The sequence below is a fragment of the Tauraco erythrolophus genome, chromosome 8 (genome assembly GCF_009769465.1).
Source record: "Tauraco erythrolophus isolate bTauEry1 chromosome 8, bTauEry1.pri, whole genome shotgun sequence".
NCBI classification, from domain to species: domain Eukaryota; kingdom Metazoa; phylum Chordata; class Aves; order Musophagiformes; family Musophagidae; genus Tauraco; species Tauraco erythrolophus.
Genome location: NC_141472.1, coordinates 25541033 through 25554853, shown reverse-complemented (window position 1 = coordinate 25554853; position 13821 = coordinate 25541033). Strand labels below are relative to the sequence as shown.

At 36.9% G+C, this 13821-nt stretch overlaps 2 protein-coding genes across 3 annotated transcripts in view; one reads left to right on the top strand and one right to left on the bottom strand.

Annotated features, from left to right (window-relative positions):
* The window catches only part of SLC4A10 (solute carrier family 4 member 10), a 127587-nt gene extending 120443 nt beyond the window's left edge, over nt 1-7144 (top strand). For both annotated transcript variants that reach the window (XM_086615334.1, XM_086615333.1), the window contains exons 23-25: nt 699-766; nt 2417-2533; nt 7078-7144. In XM_086615334.1, coding sequence (XP_086471460.1) covers nt 699-766; nt 2417-2533; nt 7078-7144 — 252 coding nt within the window. The remainder of the gene's footprint in view (nt 1-698; nt 767-2416; nt 2534-7077) is intronic.
* Nucleotides 7145-11867: 4723 nt separating this feature from the next.
* DPP4 (dipeptidyl peptidase 4) overlaps nt 11868-13821 on the bottom strand; it is a 43948-nt gene continuing 41994 nt past the window's right edge. Inside the window, exons 24-26 of the mRNA XM_086616153.1 lie at nt 13113-13185; nt 12789-12862; nt 11868-11966 (exon numbers count right to left, since the gene is read on the bottom strand). Coding sequence (XP_086472279.1) covers nt 11868-11966; nt 12789-12862; nt 13113-13185 — 246 coding nt within the window. The remainder of the gene's footprint in view (nt 11967-12788; nt 12863-13112; nt 13186-13821) is intronic.

Genomic DNA, 13821 nt, shown 5'->3' with positions numbered 1-13821 from the left:
TTAACCTCCTAGCTGTGGTTTTCCTGACCTAACAGAGGTGTGAGCCTTGAGAATCCTCCTGTGGAGCCTTGAGCTGATGTCTGAGAGACAGAGACTTGTTTTCCTTTGTCCTTGCAGGCAGGACATGGTGTTGAGGGGTGTTGTTTTGTTCTCCCCTCCCCCTAAGATAGATTTTTCTAAATTTGTAAATATTTGACTAAAAGATTTTTGGCAGATACATCTTCTAGTTCTCTTCACTTCCTGTTATTCACAGAAGTTTCTCCCCTGTTCAAGTGAAAACTAATTCTGGTGTCTTGTTTCACAACCTTTCACTACAATAAAACTTTATCAGTATTAAAATGGTGTGTGCAAACTTGACTTCCTAATTTTTGCATGTTAACGTTGCAATGTATATATCCTTTTATGTATGATATTTAAAATTCATCGCACAGTTGCTCACTCAGTGTTATTAGTTTTTCTTTCTTTATTGTTACAAAAGTGTCTCCTCTATTTGGCATTGAAAAATTAAGTGATGATACATTTTTTAAAATAGAGGATTTGAAATGTCAAATATTTAAATAAAAAAGAGTTGAAAAGTATCTTAAAGAACTTCACATAAACACTTAATATTAAAGAAAAGGGGAAGAAGGATTAAAGCGTGTAAACTTCATTTTTCACAACATCATATCTTGTCTCATGTCTAAATTCTTTCCTTCTAGGAAGAGCAAAGTATGTTAGCAATGGAAGAGGAAGGGACTGTTCAGTTACCGCTAGAAGGACATTACAGGTAAAATATACCTTTCCTCTTTTAGGTGAGTTGCAATTAAACAAATAAAATAAACATGCCACAATATTTGTTCTTAATGCTTACTGAATGTCAAGAGGATGTTTGGTAGTAGAGTACAGATAGGTGAACTGAACCATCTACTGCAGCATTTAACAAGCTCAGCCCTTTTCTAGTCTTTCTACATGATTTCACAGTCCCGAGGAAGAGGACACACTCGAAGTTTTCCCATGAGCAGGACTGCAGGATCAGGCCATTCATAATGAACCTTGTCCTCTGACATGCACAGTACAAAAAGATGATGTAGAGCAGGTCAAACCCTTTATCCTGATGCTAGCAGGGAGCCAGGAAAGGTTTTGAACACACCCCAGAAAAACTAGGTTCTCGGAGTATTACATTTTAAAACATTCTAGTTAAGATCCTGTCTGTGTGAGGTAATAAGTGAATTGAGAGCTGTCCAGGGCAGACAAGGCATAATGCAGGGTTGACACAATGTAAGCAAGAAAACCTACGTCATAGACAGTAATAATACACGTGGCCAGCCCATAAGGACTCTCATTTACAGTTTTCAGAAAGTTAGTTCTTAATGAAGATTTGAAGTATCAGCTGATAGTAAACTCTGCATTAATGTTGAGCTCATAGGAACACTACCTCAGAGTGGCCTCCTCTTACATTTTGACATGAAGTTACCCTAATGTCTCCTAAGGCAAACGTTCAGCCTGTGTCCCTGAAAAATCCCAGCCTATTTCTTACTTTTGGTTCATTACACTTCTAATGGTCTGTTTTTTTCTTCTTTTGTCCAGACCTTTTTGTTCTATTTTATATCAGTAATAATTAGCCTAATTTATCTTGAGGTGTGATCTATATTGATCAATAGTGTTTGCTTGGGTAGAGCTGCCTGGGTAATACCCGACTTTCTGTACTCTAAGGGTAAGAGTCAACACGTTGGTCGATAAAGTGGTTCCCCAAACCACTGTGAAAACAGGTTTACTAAGGGCTTACTGAATGTCAAGCCATAGGTAAACCATGAAGTCAGGAACAATATACAGGCAGGCCCCAAAACATTTAAGACTTTATTATTCCAAAGTGGATAAATACATATTTGGAGCAGTCCAGGTAAAGCTAAGGGCATAATGGCTACAAAGTGCGGCTTAAAGCTACTGGTCAGCTTGTTTACTTGGGGCACTTTTATCAGATCTCTTGAATCTTTGACTTTGTCAAGGTTTTTGATTGCTTTTGAAATTGTTTTAAAAGCAGGTGGAGTTTCAAAACGGTAAGTACTTTGAGAACCATTAGGAACTCCTAGGATTCTTGTTTAATCCAACTGTGCCACTGGCATGCTGTGAGATCTTGAGCAATATTTAATTTCGCAGTTCCTCATTTTTCTCTGTTTGTTAGTTGGACGCGAAACTGTATTTTATTGATGTTACTGTGATTAATTGCTGTTGGAGGAGGGAAATGCTAAAAAAGTGCTGCCATGTTTTAAGAATACTTATGTCGTCGTTCAGGATTTTTGAAGTTTAACATAATTTCTTAACTTACATTGCACTTACTGTCATCACTATCAGTTTTCAAGGACTTTTGTAGAGCTAATAAGTAACAAAGACTGACTGCTCGTTGTTTTATTGTGCATTTACTTTTTTTCTTGCCTAGAGATGACCCATCTGTGATAAACATTTCTGATGAAATGGCAAAAACTGCTGTGTGGAAGACATTGTTGATATCGTCAGAGAATGCAAAAGATAAGGAGTCAAGCTTTCCTTCTAAAAGGTTTTAATTTTTTTTTACTACACTATGCTTTAGATATTGGTGTCAAACCAATATTAAAATACTTTGCTAGGGATTAGAAAGATTTCTAGCATCTTGCAGTTTTAATTCTTGAGGTTTCCTTTTATTTATATCCAGTCATAATATTATGAGCTCAAACCAAAATTCACCATGTACATTTATCTAAAAAAATCACAAGTATTTGCACGCTACTTAGTTATGCTACAGTGGAAAATGAAGTTGAGCATGCCTGATGCTTGTGTAATGAACCACCAACCTACACCTGGATATTGCACAACAGCTGTTGTGTTTGTTCTGCTTGCTTTTGTTCTTTCCTCTTGAAAAAGAAGTGGTCATCACTGCCCTGGAAATACCTATATGAAGAACCCAGTACTCTGAATGCAATCTACTAATATTTGGAGTGAAAATAATTTTAAGATTGCATCACTTCTTTCCATTTTTCTGCCTACTTCACTTGTACTCAAAACAGTTAAATACTTTTAAATTTTAGTCCAGACAAAGGTAAAATGAAGCAATGGTTTTATCTGTGCTACAGAGTTATTATGGGAATAAAAAAATAATAAATACAAGCACCGTGTGACTGTAGGAGAGATTTTCCTCTGTTTCCACAAATTTTAAATTTAACTATTTTCTACTTAATTGTTTTATATCACATTTTTGTCATAAGCTCCCCTTCCTTATCACTCTAGAAGCTGATTCCCCAAAGGTAAGACCCTCTCCCCCAACCTTTCGCTTGATTGTATCTTCCAATTCAAAGTGGGTGTCACCTAGAAACCCAAATGACTTGATTTTGTGTAAGTTTTGGGGAGACAGAATGAAAAGAAATTTCAAATAGGAATGTAAAATGCCTTCATCAAAGTCCTTCATATTAAAATTTGAAATTTATTGTGTATTAAAAATAGAAGCTGTAGATGTAGTATATTTAAAAGTTAAAATGAATTTATGCCTCTATTTTTTTCATGAATTCTTTGACTTTTTTGAAATACAAAATTATACTCTGCCCATTTCTAAATCTAACTTTCAAAACAAGCTCCATGTTTGAAACGGGTGGTCATTGTTTTATGGTGAAAAGATGCAGTAAGAGAAAAAATTTTGTCGTGAAAAATATTTTTTAATTTTGTCACCCCAAAATGGCATGCTGCCTTTCAGTGTTGTTCCTTTCCCTAAACGGTATAAACAAGATACAGTTGATGACCAGAGAATCTTCATTTCGGCCACCCATGGAGCAGCCCACTAATGCGATCATTTCAGTGCTATTTCACTGACTGTCAAAATAGCAGTGCAGTTCTGATTTGCTGAAAAGGATCCTGTCACAGTGGCTTCAGTGTGGTTCATGGGAGAAGGATGTACAGCAGGGTCTTCTTACCTTATGTGCCTCTGCTGTCCAGGCTGTGAAAGCCTGGAGAAGAGAAGAAACTCGTGGTACATTCACAGCCACTGGGAATGCAGTAGTTGTAATTTTTCTGGTGGGTGTTCCTTTCTTTGATGGTACGATACATTATGTGAACACGTACTGTTTTTACCTGAAATTTTCACAGACCTTTTGAACAAAGAGCATCCACATAAACTGTGGCTCAGACAACCTTGGTAAAAGATGATTTGGCCTTTCCACTGCAGTAAAACAGAAACTCATTGTGTAATGAGCGCATTTTAAATCTGTTCGCTTATCTTTGCTTATGAAAAGAAAAACTCAGGTGACAAGGAACTACTGGATCACAGCTTTTATGGTTTTAGGTGTGAGTGTCCTGTTGTAAAGGAACAACGTCTTAAAGAATCTGAAATCCTCCTTTTTCATGTGCTGTAGCTTGTCTGAGATTCTCAGACAGAATTTGATTCAAAGAACTTTAAACCTGGCAGGCTTGCTTTCTGATAAGCAAAATCATAGATAACACTAAGCTTAAATCATATTCCTAAATGCATGTATCATTACCTGAAGATATAATTCAATCCTAGGCAAGGACGGCGCAAAAAGCAAGCTTGGAATGGTAGCAGGCGTAAGAATAATTTTTGCAAACGGTCAAGATCAGCAGTATTACATTTCAGTTCCCTTCAGTGAAGGGTATCTTACCATAGGGGGGAAAAATCATGTTGTTTTGAAATTAATTTTACTGATGCCTTTTGAAGTTCAACTACAAAGTGTTTAGTACCCCTTTTCCTGTTGTCAGGTCTACTTTCTTATACTGATATCCCAGAATATTATTAAATGGGGATAATTAAATTATGATACTGTACTATGATTTCATGGAATGACTTTTACATAAGGCACTGATCAATTAACAACATAGGATGATTTCTGGAATACATAAAATCTGGAAGTTCTTCGTACGAATTAAATACTGAGTTGACTTGGCCAATGAAAGACTGGCCAGTAATTAACTTAAGATCATCTCCAAAGAGAGATTTCAGGCAGGAAGTGTTTATACAAGCAACTTCTCAGCCTGATGCATGGATAATATCCATCGTAATCTCTGCACTGCCCCTGGCTCTGTGAAGTAGTATAGTGTGTGAGTTCTTACATCCCAGACTTATAACAGTGTTTAAGTGTCTGAAGAGGGGACTTAAAGGAGATTTACTCAGTCAACTGTTGCCTAACCATAGAGGCAACTGAACTTTACAATTTTCCAACCTTAACTTTTCATTATTAAAATGTGTTCCAACCTAAAGGTCTGCATTTGAGCCTGTCTTGGTAGAACTGAACTCCAAGGCACCTATCTGAAACACAGCCCTCTTTGGTACGTGTAATTAGATATTCCTCTGTCTTTGCTTTTAGAATTAAGCCCTTCAGATAGCAATTTCAAAACATATGCAGAAGATCTGACTGTGTATAGAAGGTAGCCCTAGATGGTCTTTTAAAGTATTGGAAAAAGAAGCGTCTGTCACTTTGTAAATGTAGATCTGTACCCAAAGATAAGCAAATCCTGCACCTCAGACCTTCCTTCTCAGACTTGTTAGACTACTCCCTTGGTAGGGAGGAAGAGAGCTCCAAGTCCTTTACAGATGCACCAGTTATGTGTTTTAGTGGTAAAAGACCGGACTTGTCATTTTTTTTTCAAATTTCTCAAGGCATTAAAGCCCACATCTGCAGGAGATGCTCAGAGATGTGAATCCTAAGTAGAAGGAAGACTTTCCTGGTATCACAGAGGCACCTAAAACGTGGAAATATTATAGACTGTAAGGCACACAACACATCCTCAGTGTTTGCTTTTACTAAGCACAGGTAAAGCACTGCTGTACTGCTGCACTTTTAAGTTCACTCCCCCAGGAATTTGTTTGCATACCCTTTGTGTGCAGAAAGTGTAACATACCCAATTCTATCACTGCTCTACAGAAGGTGACAGATTTGGCAGTTGAAGTGGCAGAAGTTGGTATTCTTTAGTTATTTCCATTAACACCTCTGGAACCTGCCGCAGGCACAGAAGCAAGCTTTGGCTGAACTCAATTGTATTCTTAAAGCAATTTTTATGTGAAGAAAAAAGTCAGACGATATTGTAAAATTGTGCATGAATCACCCTAAGAATTTGAGAATTAATCTTGTTTTCTTCAAGCCTTGTGTAACAGCTATTTCTCATTCATTCTAGTTAAGGAATTATTCCCATGAAACCTGGTAGGTTATGTGCTTGATACAGGTTTGTTCTCAGAACCATCTTTTTTTTAGATACTCTGCCGCTCCTTGTTGAAGGCTTGATTTGCCTGTGTTGTGGAAGCCTATGTGCATTTTTGTAGTGTGACTGAAACTCATTGCAAGAACGTGACTTTTTATTTATTTACGCTGTTGTAAATTAGGACCCTCTTCCCCAAAAAATCATCTGCTTTGCACATATATTGCTTTCTGTAGGCAAATCAACAGTGTTTTAACTGGAAAAAAGCTGAATCCAAGTTCTTAGTGGTATGGCTTTATTATGATCTTTCAGTTGTGTGGGTTTTGTTTCTTTTTTTTTTTTTAAAGTTATTTTCTTATAATGTATACATGAGGAAGTATGTATTAAGCTCCAAATGGGGAATGTTGTCGCTCCTCACGCCCTCAGCCTTCTCCAGCTCTCCCCAGTCAAGACCTAAAGCCAAATACTACAGTTGGAAATTGGCTTGCACTGCCCTAGTTCAGAAACATTCCTTTTAAATGTATGTTGAGCAACAGAATATGTTTTAAAGACAAGAAATACTTATTTTGACCTCTTGTTTGTGCCATTTAAGAAAATGCTGGTATTGTCTGAGCACTGTACCATTACCATTATTTAATCAATTAACAGTTGTATCTGACCCCCCCTCCAAAAAAAAAGTGGCTATCTTTGCTTGCATGCTGGCTGACTTGTCTGTCTGTACATTTTAAGTTCTCTACCTGCTTCGTCACTAAAATGCTGACTGATGTCTTCTGCACCATTCAGCATAGAAACATTCACTTGCTTCCTGGTTTGTGCTATGCAGCATGAAAAATTAATTAAAATACCAGTGCCATGTTGGTTTTCAGGTAGATAATTAATATATATGGTAGTGCTGCCATAACTCTCTTTTCTTTCTTCTTTTCCTAGTGCTGAAATCAGAAAAGAGAAGAAAGCTGACTCAGGGAAAGGTGTTGACCGGGAGACTTGTCTATGACTTGTTCTTCAATTAATTTTTTTACAAACGAATGAAAGGAGTGCCACAACACTAAATATAAATGATTTGACCTTGTAACTTTTGTCTTTCATCTCAAACTAGCACAGGTAATGTAGTGCAATATTTGTCTCATTTCACCTTGTCTAAATGTCTATGTTGTCTAGTACCTGTGTAAAAGTCTGCAGTAGCCAATGCAAAAAATCTTCCTGTTCTTTGCTGACATAGGCCATTTATCAGTATTCATATATAAATTTAACAAGCAAAATTTCTTTCAAATTCAGTTTTTCTGTTAATAGGTTTGTATTGTATTTTGCTACTTCATCTGTGTGAGAATACTTAATAATCTTCATTCAAGATGAACTTGAAAACTTGTTTGTTTTTTTTTTTGTAAAATCACCTAACTCGAGTAAATGATTTCAGGAGACCCAAACTGACAAGCAAACATTCAAGAAGTTTTTAAAGTAAAAACTGATTTGACCCTGTGAACAAACTAACACGGATAATCCTTTCTTCCTCAAGCTGTCCTTTTGAAATCATGGATTACTCTTGCAATGAGGATTGCAGGGTCAGATTCTGTATTTGTGAAGTTTTCCTTGATTTAGTACAGTGTATTTAATATTCAAATTTGTATGTAACTGGAACATAGTCATATATATTAAAATATATATTAAAATTATATATGAAAACATTATTTCACCTTAGTTGAAAAACAATACCACATCCTTTGATGTGAAACATGTGTACGGTATTTCTTAAAATGCAACCTGTGATTACAGTATCTTATCTTGGATTGTATGAATGTTGCCGTGGCAGGAAAACAGCTGCATTATGTCATTAATCAATCCATTATTTTATAATAGGGAAAATTTTGTAGATACAAACTATGCCCCACATAGAGTTATATCACCTGCCCAATGATTTTCCTTTTATTGCCTAAAATCAGCCACATAAAGGGCGTATTTATATTCTCCTCTCTCTACTAACAACTGTAAACCTCTTCATTTCAGAGATTAATTGTGTATAATACTTAAACGGGTATCCTGCTGTTGGTTTTGTTACAGCTCTTCACTATTCCATCAAGTACCTATTGATTAAAAGATAAAAACAACATTGCAAAGTAAAATGTGGCTTTAAAGCTATCACAAAGACATTTTTCGTAATGGATATTGTTACTGCCTGATCCTTGAAGCTGTTCTTTTGTGTAAAACAAGGACTGCGAGATTAGGTATTGAATTAATAAAGAAGTGGAGCAAAAGTTTTATTGCATTATTTGGAATTCAGTGATTTTTAAATTTTTTTAAGATAAATTTTTAAATTATTAAATGAAAGCTAACTCTCATTATTATGCTATTGCTTTGAATCCTACAAATAAGAATTACAGTCTTGTAATCTTTATAACAACTCCTCTACAGGGCTTTAACATTCCCCAGCTTTCTAAAATGTGATAACGTTTCCACAGACGTCATGTGAACAACTTTTCATATCCAGCACATTTTGAAGTATTCCTTCTGAGGTTTTTCTGTGTGTGAGTGTGTATGGTTTACTACTTTAGCCATAAATGATAATTGCATTTTGCTGCAAACTAATAGGGTCACTGTTCTAAATTTGACTTAGTGTTATCAAAGCCCATTAAAGGCCATTTTTATGGAGAAAAAAAAATTCTAATGGACACAAAGAACGATTTACATTTAATTTAATGTTTGTATTTGTAAATTTAGGAAAAAAATGCTGATGCATTAAAGTTTAATGCTTTGTTTTGTGTACTTGATGATAAATTGTAAGATTCCAATTGTTTTAAGGTTAGTATAGAAATTCAATACTGGTTTGTCCAGAAAGCAGCCTGGTGGTGTTTTAAGATGTTGCTGACTTTGTTACAGATAATGTATACAATCAAAATGTACTAGTTTCACTTGACCAACTCTTAGGATATTAAGAAATCAGTGTATTCAATGGCATTCTGTATTTCTGTTCAGTATTTCAGAGTGGCTTTATTTTAAAACAGTCACTCTGTTCTTGTGTGAATTTAAATGCTATTCCAATGTTAATCTTAACATTCTGAAATCACACACAATATAAAGCAAATGTAGTGCTATATTTACTTCTAATTTCATATTCCTGGTCAAAATTACTCAATTTCTTGGATGTAATTTATTACAAAAGTTTATGTGTACATGTGAATAGACTATTGTGTTTTTCACAATTAAGAAATGTTATGTGAAAATAAATATTTATCCTAACTAATTTTCAATTTTCTTTTTACACTACAAAACCTAGAATGAGTATGCAATATGGTACGAAATGTCTACCTGACATGTGAAGATGCTTCACAAACTCATGAACTGTAGAGCCCAGTCTTGCTCCGTTTCTGGGTGGAATCTCAATGAAACAGGCAATGCTCTCAGTGTTGGCTGGCTGTGTGTGATTGATGGCAGCATATTTGGTCTGACTCTAACAGTAAGTGTGCTGTTGGGGAAGGCACATAACTGACCTGTTCCTGGAAGAAAGCGGGAATTACATTCTGATTTACTGATCACGAGTTGTTCCCCTTGCTCCTGACAGAGATGATGCAGACCAGGCAGCAGTAGTTGGGTCTTTTTACAGATCAATAGGTAAGGTCATACAATTTAAAATTCTTCAATGCTACAATATTTATAGTGTCTAGTAGTTGAACAGAGGCTTAGCCTACTGCCTATTGTGGGAGCTTCTGCTGTTCAGGACCCTACACTTCTGCTACTGAAAAAATTTTAGGCCTTCAAGCCTAGTGCTACTGCCAAAACCCCATACTTGAAGTACTGACTCCATCTTATTAAATCCCTTCCAGCTTCTTCACAAATTTTTAAAATGAAGACTGGAAGCCTCCGAGCCTGAGGAGGTTAACAGTCACCTCAGGCTCCAGCTGCTTCTGTTAGACTTTTATAAACAAAGTGTATTTTACAACAAACTTAAGTATCCATTTCACATGGAAAAAAATACAGAGGGAAAAAGGTAAGTGGCAGGTGCCTAACTGATTAGCATGTGACACTACTACAGGCACAACAAGTTCCTACTGCTGGCTTTGAACTTTAATGAAAGTCATTAAAGTCATTTTAACCTCATTCTCCCCTAATGAAATGAGGTGGCTTTCTTCTGTATTTACCTGTGCTCACGCATTCATTTAAGTTGTCAGTTCCCTGAGGCAGCTCTATTGTCGTATTGTCTGCATTGTTTTTGAAGCTGAGGGAGATCTACCAGAGAGAAAATCAGACACTAAATTAATGTTTATTAGGACGCTTACTGTAGCAATAAAATATTTTTGTTTTAAAAGTTGCATCATGCTCTAGTAGCAGCATATCTTAGAAATTGCTTTCCAGACAAAGGAATATAAGATAATTTAATTATAAGATTTAATTAATAATTTAAGACAACAAATTTAAGATAATTCAATTATACGATTTCGATTAGACGCAAGGAAGAAATTCTTCACTCTGAGGGTGGTGAGGCACTGGACCAGCTTGCCCTGAGAAGCTGTGGATGCTCCATCCCTGGAAGTGTTCAAGGCCAGGACAAGCTGCAAAATTCTCTCCCGTGCTTTATCTATCTGTATGAGTACTTCTACATTCACACCTAACGTCACTAGTAACCCGATGTCTTTCTTATTTTAAAGCAGCACAGTTTGTACTACGAGTTGGTTACATCTTTTCTAGCCATGTGAAATTAAGAAAACTAATCTTATCTTCAGATGAAGAAGCCTACCTGGAGTGCTGAAGGTAAAGCAGAAGTTTACTGGTAGGCTGCAAGGAAAAGCAGGTTTGCTAAATAGCATGTTCACATGAGAGTTACAGTCCAGCCCCTGCTTTAAGTGACTGCTAGTTTGCATTGTCGTGTTTATGTTTGAGTGCAAGGAATAGATCCTATTCATCACTAAATAGGAAACCTCTAAAACCCAGCTTTTCTGTCCCATAGAGAAACAATGGTGGGCTGCTAGAGTTCCCAGGTAAGATTTTACCAGTGCACATTCCCACAATAGCAGCCTTTTTGAGTATGAAGTAGGCAAAAATCAGAGTACTATGACAGGAAATGAAGAAATTCAGTGCCCTTGGTTTGAATAGGTATCATTCAAAATCTTTGGTGAAAGCCGGTTACATGCTTTCCTTGAAAGACTTCTACAATTGCAATCCAAGAGATTGCGGGAAAAATACTAACTCAAGGAACTGCAGTAAACTGCACAGAAAATATTAACATTGCAGTATTCCTGATATTGTTTGTAAAATAACGATCAAGCTTTACGTAATGTCTGCAAAACCTGTTCAAAGTTTTATCAGTATTTTCACAGAAATGATCACAGGGTTCATTTTATTTTTTCTTAGAAACATTATTATTTTTATTCCTCAGCTGATCTCCATGTTGGTTCCTCATTCATTACCCTAATATAGAAACTGGACTGTTTCTCTTTTAGACTGAAATATCAAAAGGTAGTGATTCAAGCAAGTACCATGCCTTCTAGAAGTCTGCAACATACCTACGTTCTGGTGATGTTAAGACCTGATTAAACACAATCAATAAAAATGCAATGGTTGCTTGGCAACAGAAATTATAAAGATTAGTATTTCATTGTGTACATAGGTATCCCAAGAGCAGCTGGCCCTTATCTCATCTTGATTCATAAAAGTTTACACTGGCTCAGTGTACGTTAGCTAGAGAGTTTTCTGGAGAAGTACCATCACTGCCAACCGAAATGCTGGTGCTAGGGCAGTGAGAAACAGTCCTTTATGAAATGGGTCATATGGGTATAAATATGCTTATGTGCTTGACCAGTGATGGAATGGTCTTTGTCGGTATACCACTGTGGGAAAGAAAAATACAGAAAATGTTAATTCTAGCTACATCTAAATAATACAAATCAAACACGAAAGGCATAAAAACATGTGCAGCCATTTAACCTTATCCCAGCATGAGGCTAATCCAGCACAGAGGCAAAGACACAAGGTGGTAGGAAGCTGCTATGATACCTTCGTCCCTGTTTTTTTTCGTGTGGGATACACACCACCTATTCATGCTAAAAGTACAAAATGAATACGTGGCTTGTTCACATGGAGGGTAGATGCAGCTCCTTAGATTAGAGTGGTGCTTGATCTCTGCACCCTGTAAGCCCTGAAAGTTTGACTGAAGGACAACCATGCACTGGTGCACGTGGCTTCCTTCTACACTTCATCCTGTTCAGTGCCGCTGCCCAAGGGCTGGGAGAAGGTAGGAAAGGAACAGCTTGCACCTTAGTCTGAGAGTTCAACAGAGAAACACCAAACGAGATGGCCAGGTTATCCTGGACTTAGGATATAAGGAAAGGTTAATTTCAGCCATCTGTAAGATACTATTCATTGAACTTTGGGTATATACAAAGCTTGGGATTGGCTTGGCTGTTTGTCTGAGAAACAAAAAAATTTAACGAAATGAAAGATGAAGTAAACAGGGTCAAACACAACATTTTCATCTTGTACAGAAGGTACAGGGGTGCGTTATGTCAAAGTTTCATTTACTGAACACGAAATGCAAGTATGTGATCTTTCATTTAAGATGGCGGTTGACTTTACCTAACAACAGGGAGCTTTTGCTGTTATTCTCATAATCAAAACTCATTTGTATGATGATAAACAAAACAGAACCATACCATTGCTTGAAAATCTATTTCAGCATCAACAAGAGCTTTGGAAATCTGCGCTGATTGCTGAAAGTGAACATTATCTGAAAAGTAGAAGAAAATGAAGAAAGAGGTAAACAAAAAATTGCTTCTGAACTACTCTGGGGGAAAAGCAAAACAACGAACGCTGAAGACTCCCCAGCACTGGTGACTGAAACACAAATTAGTTGCAGAAAGCAGTATTATTTTATTGACGTAAATGTAACAGCCTTGCCCCTTCATGCTTTTGTTTTGTCAGTAGTAGAATTGCGAACCTGCCTGTAATACTAAAATGTCTAATTAACTGCAACTCACCATCTGCTGTTCCATGAATAAGGAGATATTCCACATCCTTGAATTTTTCAGCTCTGGCCATTACTGTTGAATTCTGAAATTAAAGAAAAGGGGAAAAAAAAAAAAAAGAAAAAAGGTGCTATTTATTAGAAGATGATTTGCTACCAACTGACTTTGATTCCTGTTGACACAGTCTGGGGTCCTTCAGATAAAAACCAACCACCCCTGCTCGCCCCCAGCCCCTGCACCTCCTAGCAGCATGGTCACGTATCTAGCAGCACTGGAAGAACAGTTCTGCACCAGTCGGCAGTTACTGCCCCCAGGGGTTACATCTGCAACGTAACAGGCGAATCCAGAGGGGCAGAGTTTTGGGAGTGAGATACTCATTTAATGCACTGCTAACACGTTGTTAGCCTGCAACACACCACTTGCCATAGGTTGGTTTCCTGTGTGACTGCAGACAAGTTAAAAAAGGTTGCCATGGCAACAGTGCACCCTATGATAGCAAAGAGTAGCTCTTGCAGAGACTACACGCATTATCTTCCCCACCAAAATGTACCCTAGTTAACCTGTAGGTAAGTCGACGGAGCTAATGTTTCATCAGTCTCAAGTAAAAGTGGCTGACAAGACGTTTACAAGACTACTCTCCCCAAAAAGAGAAATGCCTGAAGGAAACAACTACTAGACCAAATCTATAAATAGAAGTCAAGCTACATTTTGGGAATTGAAA